The 23,516-nt window shown below is 34.3% G+C and overlaps 1 protein-coding gene across 1 annotated transcript in view; it reads left to right on the top strand.

Moving 5' to 3' along the window:
- The window catches only part of LOC129220002 (PHD finger protein 12-like), a 77,753-nt gene that overhangs the window by 15,587 nt on the left and 38,650 nt on the right, over window positions 1-23,516 (top strand). Inside the window, exons 3-9 of the mRNA XM_054854328.1 lie at window positions 5,827-5,899; window positions 10,107-10,314; window positions 10,978-11,092; window positions 12,307-12,439; window positions 17,573-17,743; window positions 18,714-18,857; window positions 19,049-19,451. Coding sequence (XP_054710303.1) covers window positions 5,827-5,899; window positions 10,107-10,314; window positions 10,978-11,092; window positions 12,307-12,439; window positions 17,573-17,743; window positions 18,714-18,857; window positions 19,049-19,451 — 1,247 coding nt within the window. The remainder of the gene's footprint in view (window positions 1-5,826; window positions 5,900-10,106; window positions 10,315-10,977; window positions 11,093-12,306; window positions 12,440-17,572; window positions 17,744-18,713; window positions 18,858-19,048; window positions 19,452-23,516) is intronic.

The following is a 23,516-nucleotide window of genomic DNA, read 5'->3' as shown; positions in this document are numbered from 1 at the left end:
AATAACACAGCACTGAACATTAAATTGTTTGAGAAGTTTCTTTATTTGCATGAAATTATTTATTAGGTTTTTTTGCAAATGGATAAAATTATTTTAATTCTTAACATGAGCACAGTTATGTTTTTCTTGCAGTAGCGATGTGTGGTGATACAGTGGATTCAAGTAAATTTACTAGTATAATCAGCTATGATTTTTTTTCCCGAACTGCGTTTCTGAGTGAAATATACTAAACTAATTTTTTTCAAAACACCGCCAATAATTTTGGGGGTGCGGCGCACCCCTTGGCACCCCCGTAAATCCGCCTATGCCTCCATGACCGTCATTTGTTGAAACCAGTTACATTGATATTACTAGCAATCGATAGTATTTTAATGAAATAAATTCCATAGTTTTGCTATAAACTTGTTTTAGGCAGTTTTGTAGTCCAGGATGTGCGGCATTACCCATTTTTTCACGTTCGCTGAGCTCGCACCCTCCCTGTTTAAAGTTTAATAATTTTTATATTTGTATATGTAAGTCCACTTTTCCATCATCTTCTTCCAGGACCAAACTATACATGTACAATAAGGCGTTGCTATGATTTAAAATGTAATGTGAGTAGTGTGGGGCAAAACTAGTAGATTCAGACTGGGGGGGGGGGCAAACCCGTCATTTCGAATTTCTTCGGGGGGGGGGGGGGCATTTCAAATTTTATCGGAAAACAACAAAATCCACGCTCACTTACATGAAAAAACATTAATTTTTCAAATGCCGAGGTGAAGAGGGTTGGGGGGAGCAATTAATCCTTACCCTACTGTGGACGGATTTGGGAGGATGGCTTTAACAGTTTTCAACCGCCACCCCCTTGAATAGACTCTAAATCCGCCTCTGCACCAGACGTGCTTATCTTGGGACAGAGAAGACCTGGGGGACTTTGCTATTATCATCCCTTCCTCACACCTGTTGTCCATCGGTAAACAAAGCATGAAGGTCGACTGACCGGTTTGGAATGTGGATTTTTCTTCTTTCTACTTTTTGAAGGGAAAAGAATCCAGAAAAATTTTCGGACAACGGGTGAGTTAGTGGTCGTTTGTGCGCGAAGAGTGAAGGAAAGATTTTCGACTGGTTTAGTGGACAGTAATCAAGTTGATTCCAATGATTTATTATTATTATTTTTTTATAGCATCAAACATTTCACACCTCCCAGAAATTTCAGGAAGGTGGGGGGGGGGGGGGGTCACACTCACTGACCCTCCGACGTTTTTTTTTTAAGCATTTAAAATTTTGAAAATTTCGGGGGGGGGGGGGGGGGTCTGACCCCCGGACCCCCCCCCCCCCCCCCCCCCCCCCCCCGCTGGCTACGGCCTTGGTCCTAAATCATTCGGATAAATTTCTTTAGGGGATAAATTGGCTTCAGCAGTTTTATCTGAGATGAAATATTCGATATCTGATGTAGCCTGTGTACTACAACAACTGTCAACAACTTTCGTACGTTTCACATTTTCCAAACTCGCATCTGAAATAATACAAGGCAAGAGGAAAATAAATATGCTGTAAAAAATGAAAGTTTAACGCATTTAGAAGTAAAATAGGCCGATTGTTTGAAAAACCTTTCTTTCTAAATCATTAAAATTAAATAGTAAGCCAAATCCAACCCAAGATCGTATGGTTCCCTAGATAAAAATTGATTGAGTTGTTTTAATTTATTGATAAAATTGGAACAAGCTGCATCTGATTCAGAAAAAAAAATGTCTTTCGAACGACATCGAATGCTCGGGGGTATGGGAAATCTTTCATCCCGATAATAGGCAATTAATGTAAAATTCCTGTCTTAAAAATTAATTACAAAAAATCTAATTCGAAGTTTAAAACATAAAACCCCAGGTGAAAACCCTGGGGGGAGGGGGCTCGAAGTAATTTTGTACAAATATTCAAGGTTGTAGGTGCTATGGGGTCTCCTGGACCCAAGCCCGCCACAGACTTCCTGTCATTATTTCTTTGACCTTACTTTTTTTAATACATAGAGAAAATATAAAACTGACCCAGCTAGAATGGCCCTAGTCAATTTGTTCAATTTTGTTTTTTCTAATTTAATAAATTTTTGATAAATATTATCATCCCCGAACTTTACTTAGGTTTTGTGTTTTCAAAGGCTTAAAACACAAACCGTCAATTACAGTTCACAATATTTTTGAGCCGTCTTTTCGATTTTTAATGCATGCGTTTATGAGGCGTTAAAAATATCTATGCACGCACAGTCACATACAGACCAAAACTTGGCGAATCAGAAAAAGAAAAAACGAAAAGAATACATAAATGTACCTTGTCTAACAACATCTGGTAGCTCACCAGTTTCATGGGTTTTTTCTTTGTTTTCTTTCTTCTTGAAAAATCCCAATAAATTGATTTGTTTTCTTTTGGACATAGTCAATTTTTGGAATTTAGATGTAACCAGTATTCAAGAGAGATAATGACTGAACATTTCCCCGTTTCCTAGAGTGACGCTCTACTGAATGACTGGTGTCATCCAAAAAGCAGTGGCTCTGAATGTCTGATTGCGAAGGTTATGTTTCCCCCTTTCCCCTTTATGATTTGCATTTTAGCCCGTTAGACTTTTTCTTTCTCGGGAAGATCTTGAGGTTTCTGTTTCATCATATTTTTAAGCCAAAATTCAATCCCAACAAAGAAGAAAAAAATGTTATAAATTCTTATTCCTATAAAGGCAAGAAAGAATGTTCTTTTGCCTCTGAAGAATATTTTGTTTTGCCAATATTTTTCAGTTGTTTTTTTTTGGTTAATTTTGGTAGGTGTCCGGTTATTTATCTCTTGGCTCAAGGGGGGGGGGGTGATCGTCCCCATCGCCTCCCCCCCCTTGTATTCGCCCTTGAATATATCTCATAAGAAACCTTATTTTGTGTTGGTTTAAATTCAGTAGTTGGGTTTTGAACAAATGTTAGAAAATCCCAGTTTCTTCAAACTTGAATGTTAATTAAAAGTGAAATCCAACTTAGTGTGTAGCATAAAAGAGAAACTTTAGAATCTTCTTGCAACTGAAGAGCTAGCAGTCAATGCATCAAGGAACAAGCAATGTTCTTGAAACTTTCATCTATTGTATATATTTTTGAAACTGGTCCACCATATAGTAACTGAGGTAGTGGTAAAATTTGACTGAAAAAATAAGTTTCGAGAAATGGGGCCAATTTGTTTTGCAAAGCTGTGACATTAGGTACAAAATCTACAGTAATATTGGCAATTAAAATTTTGACTTTCTTCTCGAAGCACATGATAATTTCAACCACAAGCAATTTAGATGAAACATATAAGTGAACAAATTACAATCAATTTTGTATATCACTGTTCTTTTCTAAGCACCCATATGTTTTTCGTCCCTCGATTGATTAATCCAAATATTAGGAGCATAGGCAATTGAAAAGTTCCCTTTATGACCTAAATCAAGGGCACCAGGATAGGTTTTTATTTTTTTCAATGGTGATATGAAACTTAATTTTTTAGTTTACTTAAATGAATATCATTTAGTAATTACTTGAGTTATGAATGTTTTTGCTGGTTTTTACCAGTTATAACCAGTTTGTGCCACTGGCACAGCAAAAACTAGTTTTTGCCTGCAGAAAGCCAACCCTGGTACGTAATGAAGATTTTATTGGAAAAACAACAAAAATTTTGCCCACTTTTATGTAAAAACATTAATTTTTAAAGCCAGGAAGGAGGGGCACTTGTTAGTCACCTGACCCCCTTAAATGATGGGCCTGGAAAAATCATTATGCCATTTTGGTAGTTTACATTATTACATGCTTCCACCCAGATGACATATTTTCAGTTCAACCTCTGTTTTTTCATAAAGTTTGAAAAAGAATTAAAATTATGTTATTTCAATGGAAGATCTCTTGGAGACTAGAGAATAGTTCATAAAATTGATCTTCTCTTGCCCCCACCCCTCAAATGACAGGCTAGTCCATATATATATATCTGAAGAAAAATACTACACCATTTGGATGGTTTACATTATTACATGCTTCCTCCCGGTGACATATTTTCAGTTCTAGCTCTGGTACTTTCGTCAAGTTTGTTAAAAAGAATGAAACTTACACTGTTTCAATGGAAGATCTTTTAGGGGACTAGCAAATAGTTTGTAAAATTGAATATCAACTGCATTTGCATGAAGATGTATTCCAATGCCGAATTGATTCAAGGTTGAAGAACAACTTCATTGCAGAACAATAGCAAGTAATCACTAACTTCAAAGAAGGAGTATCCTGAGCAATTCCTAGGACAAAAATGGTTTAATCTACTTTTAGAACGTGTGATGTCAGGTATAATGCCGCTTTCTAGCAGGGGTGTCCATCCACTGAGAGCAAGGGTGCACCCCCTAAATATCCAAAGCCCCCCCCCCCTCAAAAGAAAGCAAGAGTCCTCTTCCAAAATGTGAAAAATACCCGTCAAAACACCCCCCTAAAAATGTCAATGGTGCAGTCTGCACCATGACCACCCTAAGTGGGCATCCCTGTTTTTTTAGGAAGTATTCTTGACCTGAAAATGATTTGGCATGGTGAATATCATAAACTTACAATGTGCATCATATTCATGCAGGGCCCGCTCTGGTAATTTTGCTGCCCCAGGTGATGTTGACAAGTGCTACCCCCAGGTCTTAATAATATATACAGTAGACTCTCGTTTTATGCGTGGGTTGTGTTCCACGGAAATGCAGCATAAATTCAGACATAATACTAGTGTTAAAATAGGGGTTTGGTTCCGTAGATAACAAAATACTTCATTCTAGTGATGACTAATTGTATAATAAGTTTAATGTGCACTTATATCAACTTTTATGCACATTAAAGAAAAGAAAATAATTTCGTGTCCTGTTTACAAAGAGCATGACTGACTATATACGTCTTTTGGGAGTCGATTAAGAATTTTTCTCTGTAATTCTTTGCAGAACATTAACACATCCATGATCACTTGCATCATTTCCATGATAGAATCTTCCTTCACTAACAAATCAGAAAGAGCATTTCTATTGTCAAGGAATGGCTGAAAATTTTCAATGTGAACCTTTTTAGTTCTGTGTCATCGATGTCGGTATCCCTGTTGTTTCTGTCCTCCTTTGTCACTCCTAAAAGTTCTTTTTCCAGTGAGTTCTGAACTGTGTGAGTTTAATAACTTTACTTCTGGAAAGTGCTCTGAAACCAATCACATAACATGTCCCCAGTGGCCCAAGCTCGATTATTAGCACGCCAAAATGCCGTTGATTACACATAATCTGCAATGTTTAGGAGCTTGGATTTTGAGAGAAGGGCCAATTTTATCTGTTTGCATTGAATTGTCTAAGGCTTATGCATCTGCGTAACATAAAATAAAGGTGCCAATTCTTAAACCTCATATGATCGAAACTGCGTAAAATGAGGATCTACTGAGTGTGTATATATATATATATATATTTAAATCATTGAACATACTCTTACGTATTGCTGCAATTTGAGCTGCAAAGAAAAACTAAGGAACAAGTTTTAGTTTTTCATTCTCCCCTCCCTGCTTTCTTACATTTTGCCATTTTAAAATCTGCCTCCCTAGGTGGTGGCACAGGTCACCTACCCCACAAGCCGGGCCTGTATTCGTGCATATTTTCAGTCAGCTAAAATTCTGCTTCAGAATGCTTCAAAAAAATCCCTTTACTTTTTCCCATTACTGATCAGCTTCCACAGTGATCGGTGACTTCATTCTTATTCATAACCATTTGACTTATATGTTATATTGAGTTTTACATTAAGTAATGTATTTCGTAAACTATCATATGTTTCCAAATCAACACATTAAATTCTTTTTCAGTGATCCTCCTCTGTCAGAAGATGATTTGCCATCTGGAGAATGGCTCTGTTACAAATGTTTACACAGCCTGGATGTAAGTTTTATGTATTCATTTTTATCTGTATGTACTCTTGCTTCTCCTTGAACCAATTGTCCATATTTCTGTATGATCTGTTATGTGTTTTGTTTGTAAACAGTGAAGTAGAGGTTGTGTGGTTAAAGTCAGGTACTGTTTAAAAAAAATTCAATTTTAGTAAATTAGCATGCAGAACTTAAAAATAGATTATAATACACTTATGTAGAATTTTGGTGGATTAATAATATTAATATGAGAGCTATAATTTGTTAGTTTCATGCAGGGCCGGATTTAAGGGAGGGCAGGCGAGCTACTGCCCCGGGGCCTCCACAACAACGGGGCCCCCACAATACAATTTTTACAAACTATCCTAATTTTCTCGGGTCTAAAATATCGGATATATACATATATATCAAAATAATTCTGATATATATCAAAGTATCGGATATTTTCAAAAATATGATGATCTTTTCGAACCCTGATGAGGGGCCTCCACACTTCCAAGTCCAGCCCTGGTTTCATGCATAATTTAGTAGGGTATCTGATAAAGCAAATTTGAATGTAATCACAAGCTTGCTATTTGCAACATGGCTTCAAAAACAAAATTGTGTGTCAAAACAAGGTGCAATAATTGGCTATCAAATTTAGCAAAACCTAAACAAATCAAAATTGAAATTTTGAAGCAAGGCTTTACTATTGTATGGTGCTAAATAAATTGAACCTTGACAGTGTTTATTTCTATTTGGAGAGTTCAATGCAAAAAGGACATGTTATTGATGTAGATTTGAGTTGAAATGCTTTTGCAAAATAACTAAAACTGGCTGCAATTACCCAAACCTTCCTATTACCAGTGCTGTCGTTGGAAAAAATATTTGAGGGGGGGGGGAGGGCTCACCAAAAGAAAATATAGTTGGAAACCAATTTATATTACATTTGCATTATTTTTTCAATAACACACCAAATATTTTGATGGATAGCATCCCTTCGCTCCCGCTCCCTTCCAATTACAGCACTGCCTCATACCCCCAAAAGAAGTGTCAAGTTCAAACTTCAACTTATTAAATCCAAACTACAACTTTTATTGCAAACAAATAACAGTGTGAAAATTGCACAAATAGCAATTAGAATGGCAGACCATAGTTTTTGTGTTATGATGTATTTCTTTTGTGTTGAAAGAAATTGAGCTTATAAAGGAAAAAATGTTTTCCTTATAGTCCGAGAGCCCATGAGTGCTGGTCCTGTGTTATTATATAAAGGCCCAAAATTTTTCTGCATAAGGACATCACAGCAGGTAGGAAAGGTTCTCTATTATTTAACCTGAGCCGCATTGGCTTTGGCAGGAAACAGGTAGCAAAGGTCTGTAAAATTGCTGCAAAAAGCTAAACATCATAGATTCATTCTATGTCACGTGATTTGGTGGTCCCCATCCAAGCATCGCCGACGTGTAAGGACATTCTACAAAGGTGGAAACATGCCTTTGACACTAACCTATGCAAATTTTTAGCTTCCAAGACACAAATCATAAGAATCTAGGATACCTTAAAAAGAAAAAAAAAGTAAGCTCCAAAATGGACTCCAATGGAGTAACTGGGCCAAACATGGTAATTCTTTCACAAATCTGATCTGCCATTTTGGAGCCTTTTTTTAAAAATTCGATTCTAGATCTTTAGGATTTGAGTCTTGGAAGATGAAAATTTGTACAGGTAAGTTTCAAAGGCATGTCTGCATCTCTATAAAATTTTGTTCAAATCGGAGATGGTCGGATGGAGACGACAAGGTCATTTGATATGGAAGGACTCCATTTTTGACGCAACTTTGCTACCTGTTTCCTGCCAAAGCCAGTGCGACTCAGCTTAAATAATAGCGAATCTTTTTTATCTGCTGTGCTATCCTTACGCAGAAAAATTTTGTGCCTTTATACTATGACGTAGGTCTGGCACTACTTATTCACCTTCAGATTTTGAAACTCCTGCACCTAAATGGTTTTCCAATTCACATTTACAAATTAAAGAATATCCAATCTCGGCGAATTCCAATTCTGCAAATCTTTCATTTCATCGCTTAGACACAGATGGTTCTCCCACTTCCACTGGTACAGCATCAGCATATGCTTATTTTGAGGGCGAAATTCTTTCACAACATCCGTCTTCTTCCCAATAGTATTTTTCAAGCAGAATTGTTTGCTATTCATCAAGCATTAAAATTCTTGAATTCACTTAATGCTGATTCCATCCAAATTTTTTCGGACAGTCAGTCTTCTCTCTTAGCAATTAAAAATCTTCTTCAATGGAATAAAACAGTTTCTGATGTCCAACAGTCATTATTAGGTAATTCTTGTGTCTCAATTCATTGGGTAAAAGGGCATTCTGGGAACGTCGACAACGATCTGGCTGATCGCTTAGCAAGAACTGCAGCTGACGACCCTCAATTTCCTTCTTCATCCATTCCTCTTTCAAAAGCTTCACTAATTTCATACATTAAAAAACAAACATTAGATGACTGACAATTTAGGTGGAATGAAGCGGATATGGGATATAGAGTCTTTGAGTTCTTTCCCACCGTTCGTTTTTCTCCCCGCATTAAAAGTAGGTTTGAGACAATTTTCCTTTCTGGCCATGGACCATTCCCACAATATCTTCACAGATTTAACCTTTCTGATTCTGCTAATTGCTCTTGCGGGTAATTAAGTTTTCCGGAACACTACATTTTCTTCTGTCCACTAACATCTCATTTGCATATCAGACGTAATCATAGTCTTTCACTCAATAAAAACATATTAATCGCCTTTTCACAACATTATACCCGCATCAGACTTAACTTGATTTTCAGTCTCTTGGCAAATGAAGGCTTCACGTTTCAAGGCGTTGACTAATACGCATATTTTTTCTATTTTCAATAGTTAATACTGTTTAAGTTTAGTTTTTTCTACATTTTAACACGTTATCTTTTGTAAAGCAACAACTCTCTAGTGTTGTTTATGTTTTATTGTATCATTGTAAAGCTTTTATGCATTGGTTTTGTTTACTTTATTACATATATAGTGATGTTAAATTACCAAAATTTTTGTCAAGAGCAAATCAAAATTGTAACAGATAATAATGTATTTTTTTATGTATTTAAATAAAGTTCCTCAGAGACCCACTTGCTCAGATTTATTTGAGCATTTAAAACCGATAAACCGATCAGTTGGTAGGTGCGGATGGTCTCTGAGGGTGTCAAATGTCAAATGTGTCAATATTCCGCTGATAAGAACCTTTTTTTTTTATCAATTATGGTAGTTAAGCAGGACCACCAAAAGAGTATGTCAACCAGGTCAAAATCTAAGGGCTCAGCTTGGAATTTGAGTAGTATAGATTGCAGGGGGTAAGGTTCTGAGAGAAGATCTCCAGCAATAAAACTGATTTAAGGCCCACCTTAGTTCTTGGTTGCCTTGTAGTTAAATTCATCTTTGACAAGGAATAGGATTTTTCTTTATAAAAAAGCTAATTCATTAAAAACCTTAAAGGACAGATCAGCGCACATTCAGAGGAGATCTACAGTTTGAAAAGCTAGAGTTGCAAAGCAAATATGTAGGCTTGATAATTCTTCATAAATATTTTTACAGTACTTGTTTAAAATCAAACCATTGTTGCAAATCTGAAGAACTTTATGCATCGTATACTTTTTTCCGTGATTAAGATAGCGATAAAAATATCAATCAACAATTGACAGTTTTTTTGAAAATAGTTTTAAAAATTTAAAGTAAAAGTCCCTTATAAGCAGATAGTAGAATCTATAAAAAATGTGGCATCAATTAATGAAATAAAAATATCATTGTGCACTTTAGGATTTTCTCAAGTTGACTGACAATCAATGTTTCACTTTTGTCAGGAATTGCTGATGGCTAAAAGCAGTGAATGATTATCATAGGAAGAAATGATCATACCTCAGGAATGTATTAATTCAATTGTAGGCCAATTTTTTTTTCTACCTGAGGTCCTCAGTTCACATCCAGTAAATCATTGCTGCGAAAAGATTTTGTTTTTGAGAACGTGGAAGAGGACGGATAAAACATAAAAAAGAGATAATGCTCCACCAGATAATTAGGAATTTATTGTACCATTTGATTCCACAATTTGTGTATGCTTAGGTTTATGATTTACTAGAAAACATATTAAAATGCATTCGTTTTCAACGAGACCCCTGTTGCTTCTTTACCACAAAGAAATCTTTTCAATGTCTTCAGAGTGAAGAGCCCCATCGAGCTGGTACTTCCGGTCAAGAAGGGGGTGACCTTGCCGGCAAGCCATCCTCCGAGAGTCCTCGCCAGAGTTTGCATGGCAAGCCTTGTTCTGTGGTGAGCGCACTCAACATGCTCATAGAAGTTGCCAGACTTCAGAATCCTGTGCAATTCCAACTGCCCCATGAAATATCCTGCACAAATCTGTTTCCTGGTAAGTATTACCTCGTTGTAAAGGATTCAAAGGAGGGTTTCTTGAGTGAGCTTTCAAAGTTTGATTATGATATCAGACCAGAGTTAATTAAAAGACTTAATCTGTAGTCTTGAGAATATAGGAGCGCGTCAGAAGGGGTATTATTTTGTATCTTATCTAAAGTGTGTTCTTATGAGAAATTCTTAAAACTGTTTGTTGTTTTTCTTGTAATATTTTAAAATCTGTATATGTGTGTGTGCATGTATATTTAAAAAAAAAAACAGGTAAAATGAACAAAAAAAGTTTATTCTATTTAGAAACAATGTTTTTCTGTTAAATATTATAGCAATTTGTTTCATAAAATGAATCATTTAGTTATGCTGCTCAATGTATTATTATTAAAATTATTTTTTGTTAAAACTTTTTTAGAAATTGTCAACTTTTTAAAGGTGGTATTTAGCATATTTTTCACTCAGTTAGATAAAGTGAAAAGTCAATACTTTGTAAATATAAATTAATGTGCTCTTGCTATCTTCTTCAAAGTAGTTTTGAAAATCAAGTTTTCTCCCAAAAGCAAAGCTTGATATGATTCTATGGCCATATAACTCCAGAATCTAAGTTCATTTTCACAATCAGTGTTATATTTCAAAGTGTAAATTAACGACAATTTACTGAATTTTGTAGGTTCCAGTAAAAGACCGCGACCTAAAGAAAACAATCGTTCCTCCAAGAAGGTAGCTCATGAAATTGACAACGGAGTCATTCATCTGCCTGCAAAGTTGTGTTTCCAGTGTAAAAGGTTAGCTGTAGTCAACTTTATATCTATTTATCTTTAATTTTTTTTTTCGTTTTTTTTCTGTTCTGGTTTTAGATGTCTGATTTAAAGATTTATGTTATGTACTTAATTATTACTCTTTTTAGTTTTTCAATTGCTGAATTCTGAAAACATGACTTTGTTTCAAAAACTCTTTCATAAATCATAAAATATTTTCTCTTGGATCAATTAGTAGATTTTTGAAAGAACACCATAGATATGAAAATGTTTACATTTTAACAGAAATAAGGTGTATAAAAACAATATGTTTTTGCACACAAGCTTTGAATTTAAGCTCTATACACTTGTTTTGGGCTTGCAAGGGATGTTTTTTACAATACTTCAATCTGAGCTTTTGAATGATTGTCATTTGAATAGATTTGCTTTCATTAAAATAACTTTCATGTTAAAGTTTTTTCATTAAAAGACATTGTTCCACTCAAAAGCAACCAAGAGCCTTTCATTTTATGCATTAAAAAGGAGATTCCATGTAATACCGACACTCATGTATGTAAATTTATCTTTGGAAGTTTGTGATACGGCATTGTTTTAACAAGATCTTGATTCAATGAAGATAAGAAAATGTCGTTAATCAGTTTTTTAAAATCTATAGAATGAAATTCACAGGACATTGTTTTGAGAATGATTGCAGAGTATGTGATCCTGGCAAAGATATTCAATCACAAACCAGCAGAACACAGAATTCACAAGAGTCCCTGACTAAATTCGTTGAATGAATGACACAGAAAATTCTTTTGGAACTGTCAGTTTGGAAGACATAGGCCATTGAGAGGGCAGAACAGAGGAATTTTTTGAAGAAAGACTTGGCCTGCTGTGCTGATGATCAGGCCTAGATAAAATGTTAAACTGTCTGCAAACTCAAATAATGTCTTTAAAATTTTCTGTAAAAGAAACGCTGTGTCTTTCAAGTTCTATATGCCCTCAACAGCAAGTATAAGGTTATATGCAAATGGAGTGCATATAACCTTCTCTTTGAGTATTAACTGGAGGAGAAAAAAAAACAATATTTTAGCAATCTTCTGCTTTATTATGTTGGTTTTAGAATTTTTTTCTTTGTACAAATGTCAACATTCTACTTCTGTTATGCAATTGCAATGACTCTAGTTCTAGTCAATAAGAAAATCATTTTTAAGTAACACGCACAGTGCAGGTTCTGAGCCTTCTTCTTTGTTTTTCAGGAGCTGTCGGAAAGCGCCCCTCATTCAGTGTGATTACTGTCCACTGTTAATTCATGGTGATTGTTTAGACCCTCCTCTTGCTACATTACCACAAGGCAGATGGATGTGCCCCAACCATGCAGAACACACACTGGTGAGATAATTGTTTTTCTTCACTTTCTTCTTGGTTGATATTTGTTTTCATAGTTGTTGTTGATACTTAGGCCAAGTCTGAGTAATGGGGCTACTCAATTTAAGGGAGAGAGGTGCTGCTTCTGTTTTTTTTTTCCTAGCACCTATTTTGGTGGAAATCTAGTGTGACTTAGACAACATGATAGATGGCAGCACCATCTATGGACAGTTCGATAATTTAGAACTAAACCAGAAGCTGAATAACACCTGGCTTTGCACCCCCAGAGGTATCGTTTCACTTGGAGGACTTTGTGATCAGGAGCATATTTAATGTCCCCCAGTCACCCTTGATGAAGACGGTGGATCTTGGACTGGCTATGATCTCGAACCAGGAGAACCTAATCTTGAAACAGTTTGTAGTAGGTGCTGTTGACCATCTCATAAAAATCATTTTCTTTCAATAAATACAAGAGGAAAAGTTAGAACAGTAAAGAGTTAGTGCATTATCATGGTTCGAATCAGATGCAAATTAGGTCCATTTTTAGACCCCTTTCACAAAATTCCATATTGTAAAAGCGGCTACTTCACAAAATTTCATATCTAAAAATTTAGATGTTCCACACAATTTCATTCGTAAAAACAGTTTTTTCATCTCTTTTATGTTCAATCAATGTGTCTGAAAACAAAACAACTAAAAAAACCTTCAACTTCTAAGTCATTCCCAGTGAAGTCCTTTATTCCACAGGATTTGAGATTAGATGATCGATAGCTAAACAAAACATGCACTATACGATATGATAATGTTTTTTTCGTAAAAACTATAAAAGAAAAATGCCCGAAAATAGATCATTTTTTTCACAAAAAAGAAAGGAATTCACAAAAATTTCTTTATTTTTTTTTTATTTTAACAAAATGTGCACCTGAGAATAAAAATGTGGATCAACCCCTCCTCCCCCTCCCCCGATAAGAAAAGTACCATTTGCTTTCCATTTTTTAGGTTGGTTGAGGTTTTCAGTATACAAATATAAATATTTAGGTATCAGAAAAGTAGCAGGAAACTAGAGTCAGCTGACCCATACAAATGTATATACTGTTTTAATTTAATGTTACTATCATAATACAGACGGGGGTCTGTCCAGGATTTTTCACCGGGTCCGTTTTTTGTGAAAAATTAAATAATTTCGCAAAAAAAAAATGTCAAAACAAAATTTTAGAATTTAGAGATGGCACAAACTGCATCAAAGTTGGGTGTTTTCCTCTTCTATGTTGAGAATATCATTCTACAGTGTTTTTCTAGTATATGGACAGGGGGGGGGGCGGCATCACTCTCTCAAGTATCAATGTTTATCTACCGTTCCACATTTTATTAAATTATGCTAGAAATATTTCTGTACAGTATTTAAAACTTTTTGACCCAAGACACTTTTAAAAAGCAAAAAATTTCATTTAAAGCTTATAAATTCCGTGATTTTAACAAAAATAAAAAGAGATTCCATTTGTTTACCTCTTAACAAAGCGTACTAAACATCAAAAATTTGAAAAATCAGATTCCCATAGGGGATGCAAAGAGATCACAATTCTCAAAGTTAAGGCATCAAAAATATAAAAACGGCTTGTACAAGAAATATTTTTGATAAAATTATTTTAAAATTGCATTTTAGAGTCCTATGATAAACATATCATTAATCTGTGGACACAGTTGAAGCAAAAAAAAAAAAAAAAAATCAAATTAAACTATCGATTCAGCATTTTAATTTTTGACACAGAAAAGAAAATGGAATTTTGCTTTTAAAACTTGAAATGAGAGTTCTAACAAAAAATAAAGAGACTTTTCATTTATTTGCGTCCTAATAAAGCGAAGTTAGCTTGAAAAAAGAACAAAATATGATTCTTATATCGGATGTTAAAAGATTGCTTCTTTCAAAATGTAGACATCTAAAGAAAAAAAACGGAAATTAAAAGAGTTTATTTAAAGTTAATCATCCTTGTTAGCTTTGAAAAATCACCCACATAATTTTCTCCCAAAATAACAGTTAAACATCGCACCGCCGCACCTCACTGTAAAAACTCAAATATTGACAAGCTGGTAAAATGATGAGAATATTTTCTAATCAAGTAAGTATAAAGGTTCAGCACCAGACCCTAAGTGGTGATAATTTTGAAGTTGGTAACCCTATCTGAAGTGATCATATTTTTTCTCCACCCTTACTATCCCTTTGCAGTTCTAAGTTCATTTCGCTTATATATATTATTATTGTTTATTAAATCATGAGTGGAGAGAAAAGTGCTTACCAACGCCTTTTCAGAAAAGTTTACAACAATACCACTGCTAATTAGCTGTGATAAAACAAACAAACATAATTATTTAAAACCAAACTTATTTTCAGCTGTTAATTTCTTTCCAAGTCGCAAGAGTGCCAATTTTTACTTTCTTCTATATCTAATATATAGAAGAAAATATTGGATTTGCACAAATTTTCGAATTTCGAATTTTTACGGATTCGAACGTTTTGAGGTGTGCTGAGTCCATTTCGACTATTTTTGGAAAATGTCTGTCTGTCTGTGTGTATGCGTATGTGTGTGTATGTGTGTCACGTCTGTGTGTGAGCAGTTTTTTGTGGCCGCTCTACAGCAAAAACTACCGCATGAAATTGAATGAAATTTGGTACACATATGTGCCCCTATGTGAACTTGTGCCCATTGGTTTTTGGCGCGAATTCCTCCAAGGGGGGTGGAGCAATGGGATGTTTTTTGAGTTACGCGTGCTTGCTATTCCTCAAGAAGTAATTGATGGAATCAAACAAAATTTGGTCCACATGTTGCCCCTAACAGGAGCAGGTGCTGATTCAATTTTGGTGTCAATAGCTCAAACGGGAATTGAGTTATAGAACGTTTTTTGTCGTCAATTGTGACTGCTGTATCTCAAGAAATAACGAACGAAATCAAACAAAAATTTGTCGACAAGTAGCCCTTAGAGGGTATAAGAAATGATTCTATTTTGGTGTCAACAGCTAAAAAGGGGGGTAGCGCAATCGCCCGTTCTTTTTTTCCATTGTGAGTGCCCTATCTCAAGAAGTAATGCTACGTTCTGGTTGAAATTTGGAATATATGTGAATCCATACGTAAACAGGCTTTGGTTCTATTTTGATGCCAATTGCTCCAAGAGGTGTGGATTTTTTTTCTTTTGCGAATAAAAATAGCTTTATTAATGCAACAATAAGAAAGATAAATCGTAATACATTGTCGTCTGCGTATTTCTCGTGATTTTAATTGTATGGAAATGATTGGAAATATTATCTCAAATGATTTAAAATTTTTAACTGTTGCCATCTTATGTTTGTTAACAAATAAAATATTTGGAATTAATTCAAGCTAGGCTTTTAAAATAACTTTCAATTTTCGCTCTTCTTTGCTTTTACAATAATTCAGACATTGGGATGGTCGTCATGTTTTTGCATGTGTAATTTTGTTTTCGTTAGGAATATTGCTTCCTCGTCAAGCATGGGGAGGGATCAGAAAAAGGAAAAATATAGAAGAAAGTTTTGTGATGGCCACAACATACTAGTTTTTTTTTTTTTTTTCAAAATTAGCAGATTTTGTATGAGCTGATCTCCCTAATTTGACTTCAAAAAAGGTTCCAAAAATTATCGGTTTTATGCACGGAAATATGCGTTATTTTGCTTTCAGATTTGCTCTTTCAATAAACAATTTGTGAAAGATCCGATCTTGTTTATCAGAATTTTGTGAAGGGTCCTTTTTGGTTGATCGGATTTCGTGAAAGGTCCATTTTGGTTGATCGGATTTTTGTGAAGGGTCCGTTAACAGACCCAAATATCCTCTGGCCAGACCCCTAACAGAAGACAGTGGTTGACACACCTTGGGAACAGAGGTTTTGATTGATATAGATTTTGGGGTGATCTAGATCCTTTCAAAAATTAAAAAAATAATGTTCTGGATATACCAATATATTTGCACATTAGAATGCATTTTAACTGCAATGATTTTTGATGCTCAAGTTGTGCAATTCAATTAATACTCCCTATTAAGTATGTTTCATAATCAAAAGCAAGTGTATTTACTATTCTGCACTTTCACGAACTTCATGATTTGCATAATAGCTACATCTTTAAGAACAATCTGGTACATTTTTTACTGTGACGTTTTTATTTAAAATCTTAAAATTAAGGTGGGAAAAAGAAAAATCATTTTAAAATTTAACATGCTAAAGAATGGTTATGTTTGCAATTCAGAATCAAAGGCTTTTTAAACTACAAAACTTATTGTTTTCTTCTGAAAAGTTGTGCAATTTATAGAAAATTGCATCATATAGATCAGTGTTAGGAAAGTGTTTTTATGTTCACAAATTCTTTAATGTTTTAGTTTCTTTTTGTTGCTATCTTTTACTCATACTTTTTATGCATACTTTGGAATATTTATGGGATAAGTTTTATTAAACTGTATGATATGATTAAATTAGACTAGCTTCTCAGCATACAAGAATAAGAAACTTGTCAGTTAGTCTGTGTAAGAAGAATATAGTAGAGTACAAAATACAGTTCTTGGGAATAGTTTTGAAAAAGGTTGTTTTGATAAATTTATGATAATTTTTTGATATTGCTTGAAATATTGAACCAAAGTTTAGATTCATGTACAGAGTTTAGTCATTCTTATGGTTATCCATTTCCAAGGAAAATGGCCTAAAATTATAATGAAAACCATGGGCGCCCATATGCAAAATTGTAAAGGGGGGGGGGGGGCTCAGATATTTTTTTAACTCCATTTTAATACTTTATTTGTACTTTATACACGTTATGTCGTTTTCGTTTTACTCATACCATAGTTTTCAACCGCTTTTTTACCATTTTCCCCATGGAAACTGATTTCAGGACCGATTAGAGTCATGAAAATTTTATATTTTTAATAACTTATTCATTAATGGCTGGAGAAGAAATGTTTTTACACTTTTGCAAAGAAAAAAGCACTAAAGTCAAGCAAGTTCTAATTTCGAAGGGGGGGGGGGGCTCAAGCCTCCCCCCCTTACCCCTATATGGGCGCCCTTGATGAGAACTCAAAAAAAGTTTGCAACTAAAATTTTGTACTGAATGATTCTCTGCATCTCTCCTGTTGTTTGACTTGTGCTTTGTATTTGTTAAAGGACCGAAAGATGCTGAGTTCAATCAGCCTGTCTGAACGAGTGAAACTGTGGGACCAGTTTTCAGGCCCTGTGTCTCAGGATGCTGTTAAAACAAGATTTCTCAACAAGGTTAATTGCCGGCATCCTCCTTTTCGAAGAAAAAAGAAGCTGATGTCTAGAATCGGTATCCTTGTAAGTGTTTAAGAACTGTTTTTAATAGAGTTACTAAGTTGTAACTATACTTTAAATTTCTGCTTATATCCTTTTTAAAGCTTCTAACTAATAAGTTCATCAAAAAAAGATTTGCTTCAAACTTATTTTGGGGTAGATTTCATAAATGTGTGCTTGATTTTTTTTTTGCTGAAAATTTAAAAAAAAAAATGTTGTTAGTTACTAATTACATTTCAAAAAGAATTTAATTTTTTGTAAGTTCATGACTTCTTTTTGGAATTTGAGCTATTTGGCTCATTTTCTGTTTCAAGGAATTTTTCAATACAGAGGGGAAAAAAATTTTGGATGAAAAAATATCTAATAAAGGCTGACCTTGACTCTTAATTGTTATTGGATGTCTTATCGATAAACTCTTTTTTTGGCATTAACAAACGGATTTCTTGTAACCATGAAATCTGTGTCTGCAATTCCATTCTTTTTTTTTTTTGCAATTTTTGTGTTGTTATTACATTTGTAACCTGTTAAAAGAGGGTCAGCATTTTTACTGCTGTGTTTTCTTTAGATCAATGATTGTCAATCTCTAAGGTATGTCTCCCTTTAGAGTGAGGCATAGAATAGTTTTAAGGGAGACACATACATAACTATTACCAACATATTGGTTTTAACTCTTGCCACAAATCAGAGGAGAGGTTCTCCTTCCTTTTGTACTGATTATCTCCAAATTTTTAATCTTGGCACTTAGACCCCTTTGCTTCTTACTGTCTCATACGTATCATTTTGTTAAGATGGTAATCTACTTTCAACTAAGACTGATTAAAAAAGAAAAACTATTCGTCTGCAAAAAAGCCTTTTTTATTTGAATGGAATGATTAAAATATTATTGTCATAGGAAACAACAAGTCAGCATAGTAAATTAAAAATTTAATATGCTGACCAAGTATGTGTACTTTAAATTTTATTCATCATATAAATCTATTTCTATTTATTACAGGTTCCAAATAGCGTAAAGGAGCAATACCTTTATGCCCCAGAACTACTGCCACGAATCACTGCGCCTCTCATTTTGGAAGCCAATGCACCCACTAATATTCCGTCATTTTCTCTTTCTGCCTGCCCTACTGAAGAGCAGGATGAGGTAGGATTTGAATTATGAATTCGAAATTCATCTCATTAAAACAGTTTAAATTACCATATAAAGTTATTTCATTTCATATTAAAAAAAAACGATTTTGGCTGAATGAAATTCCGTAGTCATTTTGATTTAATCTTCATCTCCTAAAAGTTGTACACTGCATTTTTAAGACAACCTTCATGTTTTTTTTTTAGTGGTTAGCAACTGTTATCAACTTCCAGACGAGTGTTGCCAAGAATGTTGCATCGAGTAATTCTGCTGATGCTGATGTCAAACCCATCTTGGGTGACCTCCCATCCGAAAGATCAAAAGACGACGCACACTCGACCTCGGATAATGATGCTCTGGGGGTTAAAGTGAAAACAGAGTTCTCAAGCAGTGTCCCGTCTGTCTTGTCGTCTCCCATAGCCAAGTTCCCGTTGATCGGAAGTCGAGGCAACCAGGTACCGACCAGAGTTCGTAGAGGGGGTTCTCACTCTAAGAATCCATGCTCAATGTCTGTGAGTGTCCTCCAGCCTAGATCATCCAGCCTGTCCTCTGCTTTTAGTAGCAATATTTCTGCAAAAAAAGGTTTCTCTGTTAAAAGTGGTTCTCAAGGTAAGCATAGTTCAACTTTGTCAAAGAGTAAAGTTTGGTGTAAATCAGAATTCTCCTATATTCTCTGTGAAACGTTCTACTCTAAATAGTAATAAATCATTTGAAACGAAAATACTGCTCGGGATTGTTTCAAGGTGTGAAAATACTCCTTGCCTTTTTTTAGTGATGAAAAATTCTTTTTGGAATAGTGATGTATATGGAAATAGTGAGGGGGAATGGGAGGGGGGCATAATAGTGATTAATTCTGTAAAAAAAATATTTTTCTAAGATTGAAATGGAGAGCAGCAAGGAAAAAAGGTTGTGTACTATTTTGATTTTACTATTTAAATCATTTATACATCACATTAAAAAAATGACACATTCAAGTGTAATATTTGAAAAATTGCAATTGCTTTTTTCTTTCCTATTTTCTGTGATGCTACATTTCTCTTTTGAAAATGGAACTTGATAATACACTTGACAAAATTTTTAAATTGTGTTTCCCCATTTTAATACGTGAAATAAACTTGTAGAGGCGTTATAAATGTATCTGAGTAGAAAGATTATAAAAATAAATCTTCAAGAACCCACCCCGTGCATTTTGGGAAGATCCCATTAAAATGAAAGAATGGCATTGCCCTATGCTTATGCAACCTAGTGTAAATACATCTATTTCAAAATAATGCCTCAAATGCACAATTTTTAAGAAAAAAATTCTATGAAAGTCCATTGAAAAGGAAAAAAAAATACTGTTGGGGACAACAGATCAGGTTGAAAACTTCAATAAACAAGTGTTTTTGGAATTCCACACTCCAGCAAAAGGAGAAGAAGGTGTTGATGGGAAGTGATAAACTTCACGAGTTTTACTTTCCAAAGGCATAATAGAGCGAGCCCTGTATGGAGTTGAGTATGCAAAATATGAGGACTGCATTTCGTAAATTGTTTTGAACTCAGAAAAGCTTGCAGATTACGATTCTGGATGTTGCTAGGAGACTTGTTGATCCATTAATTTTTTTTACCCCGCTCCCTTAGGCACTAAGTAAATGAACTGAGCAAACTCATCTGATCCATTTTAATGATTGTCCTAGTTTCAATGTCCCATTGTTTCTTAAAATTTAAGATATTTAAAGCTATGTAATCTTTACTAATATTATAAAAAGAGAGGGCGGATTTTTGTGTGTTTATATCAGGGGTCTGGCCAGAGGAAATTTGGGTCCATTAACGGACCCTTCACAAAAATCAGATCAACCAAAACGGACCTTTCACAAAATCCCGACCAACCAAAACGGACCCTTCACAAAATTCTGATAAACAAAAACGGATCTTTCAAAAATTGTTTATTGGAGGAGCAAATCTCAAATCAAAATAACGGCAGCATGTTAGGAACCTTTTTTAATTAGAGGTATCAACTTATACGAAATCTGCTAATTTTGCAAAAGAAAAAAAAAGGCGCTCTTGTGATGCTCCTGCAAGCGATAAATAACTACTAAGGCCAAATAAATATAATGCTTGTCGTTGATTTCTATGACAGATTTTAACAGCTGAAAGTCAGTTTTGTTTGTAATTTTGCTTGTTTGTTTTATGCAGCGGTGTTGTTGTAAACCTCTCTGAAAGAGTTAGTCGTAAGCACTTTTCTCCCCGCTCATGATTTAATAAACAATAATATACAGCAAAATGAACTTAGAACTGCAAAGGATAGTAGGGATAGGGGGGGGGGGTGTGATCGCTTCATATAGGGTACCAACTTTAAACTTATTGCCACTTAGCATCTGGCGGGTGCAATGTTTAACTGTTTATCGCCACTTAGCATCTGGCGGGACGATGTTTAATGGATATTTTGGAAGAATGTTTTTTGTGTTTGATTTTTCGATGCTAGAAGGAATAATTAATTTTAAATAAACTCTTTTATTTATCGTTTTTTTCTTTAAATACCTACATTTTGAAAAGCACAATCTTTTTACATTCGATATGAGAATCATACTTTATTCTTTTTTAATGCTAACTTCGCTTTATTAGGATGCAAATAAATGAAAAGTCTCTTTTATTTTTGTAACAACGCTTATTTTAAGTTTTTAAAGCGGAATTCCATTTTCTTTTATGAGTCAAAAATTTAAATGCTGAATCGATGGTCATTTTCAATTTTTATTTATTTTATTTATTTATTTATTATTATTTTTTTGATTCAACTGTGTCCAAACATTAATGAAATGTTTATCATAGGACTCTAAAGTGCAATTCTAAAATAATTTTATCAGAAATATTTATTTTACAAGCCGTTTTTATACTTTTGGTGCTTTCACTTTGAGGATTGCGATCTCTTTGCATCCGCTATGGAAATCTGATTTTTCGAATTTTCGATGTTTAGTACCTTTTGTTAAGGGGTAAACAATTAAAATATTTTTTATTTTTGTAAAAATCATGGAGTTTATAAGTTTTAAACGAAATTCTGTGCTTTTTTAACAATGTCCTGGTTCAAAAAGTTAAATGCTCACCCCTTGCCTGAATTTCTTTATTACAATTATTTTAAATGCTATACATATAACATTTCTAGTATAATTTAACAATATAGAATGCTATATAAATATTGATACTTGAGGGGTGTCCATCTTCCAGAAAGCGATGCTGCCCTCTTGTACTCCAATACTCGAAAAACACTCAAGAATGATATTCTCAACAGAAAAGAGGGAAAACACTCAACATTAAGTGTCAATGATGCAGTTTGCGCCATCTCAAAATTCAAAAATTTCGTTTTTGCAAAAAAAAAAAAAAATTTTTTTTTTTTTTTTTTGCAAAATTTGATTTTTTACAAAATTAATTTTTCACAAAAATAATTGATTTTTCACAAAAAACGGACCTTGTGAAAAATCCTGGACAGACCCCTGTATATGTTCGAGGTAATCTTCGGAACCGTTGCACCTATTTGAAAAATTCTTTCATTATATGAAAGGTGCTTTCTTACTGAGTAACATAGGCTATAATTCGAAAAATTCCGATAAATATTTCTTTTTTATTCAAATTTAGGCCCAAATTTTACGTTAATTGCCTATTATTGGCTATTAAAGGGGTGAAAAATTACTTACACATATTAATATTATATATCGTTAAAAAGGGTAGAATTTTCTGCATTCTAAACAATTTATTTCAATGCTCTAACTTAATTACGGCGGCAGTAATTTGCTTTTTTAGCTCGAACTTTTTTAGGCTGAGCTGAAATTTAGACACTATTTTCTTTATGAAATCTTTCAATAAAAAGTAAAGGAATTGTCCCACAGTTTTTTTTTTTTTGACAGCATTGGAAAAAGCGAGATTTTTTACTCCAGATCGCTCTCGACCTATGGTCGAAAAAATTAGCTTCTATCTTCAAAGAAAAAAAAGTTACAACCATTTTTAAATCAATTTTGAAATATGTCATTTTGATTCAGGTTGTCAACCATTTTATTTTCGCGTTTCCATGGTTGCACTTTTTGAATTCTTTGTATATTTTCTTATTTTGCATCTGATTTCTTAAACTTATTTGATTTCATGTTTCCATGGTTACGCAAAGATATTTCACACGCAAAGATGTCCCACTTCGGTAGAAACGTATGTAACCTTCCTTTCGACCCCTGACGGAATAGTGGTTCGACAAAAAAGCCGACATCCAGGAACAGGTTGGCGAAACAAGTTTGAGAAAAACCGTGCTTGAATGATCGAAAAGGCACTAAATCGCCAATGCTGATGTCGCTGCATTTGCAATGCGAATCCGGAGGTGAAGATGTTTTCTCTATTCTCTCCCCTCTGTGAAAGCGCTGAAAGGGAGGTAATTAAGCCTCATTTGTCCCATGGTTCATTGCTAAAGGGTAGTAAAAAAGTCATTGTAGAATCGTCAAGCGTAAGTTATTACGTTAGCGACACGTGATTTAAAAGAAATAGGGCGAAATTAGAATGGCGCAAAAGTATGAAACGAGTAAAAATTTTGAATCCTTAAAATAAATTAATTTTGCAGGAAAAAAGAAAACATGCGTTGTTTTTCACTTCCAAATTTTTTTTCTCTTTTGTCCTTTTTTTAAATCACAATTTGCTTAACACCAGGGCTTGTCATCAGTC

The sequence above is a fragment of the Uloborus diversus genome, chromosome 4 (genome assembly GCF_026930045.1).
Source record: "Uloborus diversus isolate 005 chromosome 4, Udiv.v.3.1, whole genome shotgun sequence".
In the NCBI taxonomy this organism is placed as follows: Eukaryota; Metazoa; Arthropoda; class Arachnida; order Araneae; family Uloboridae; genus Uloborus; species Uloborus diversus.
This window is presented reverse-complemented; position numbering and strand designations above follow the sequence as displayed.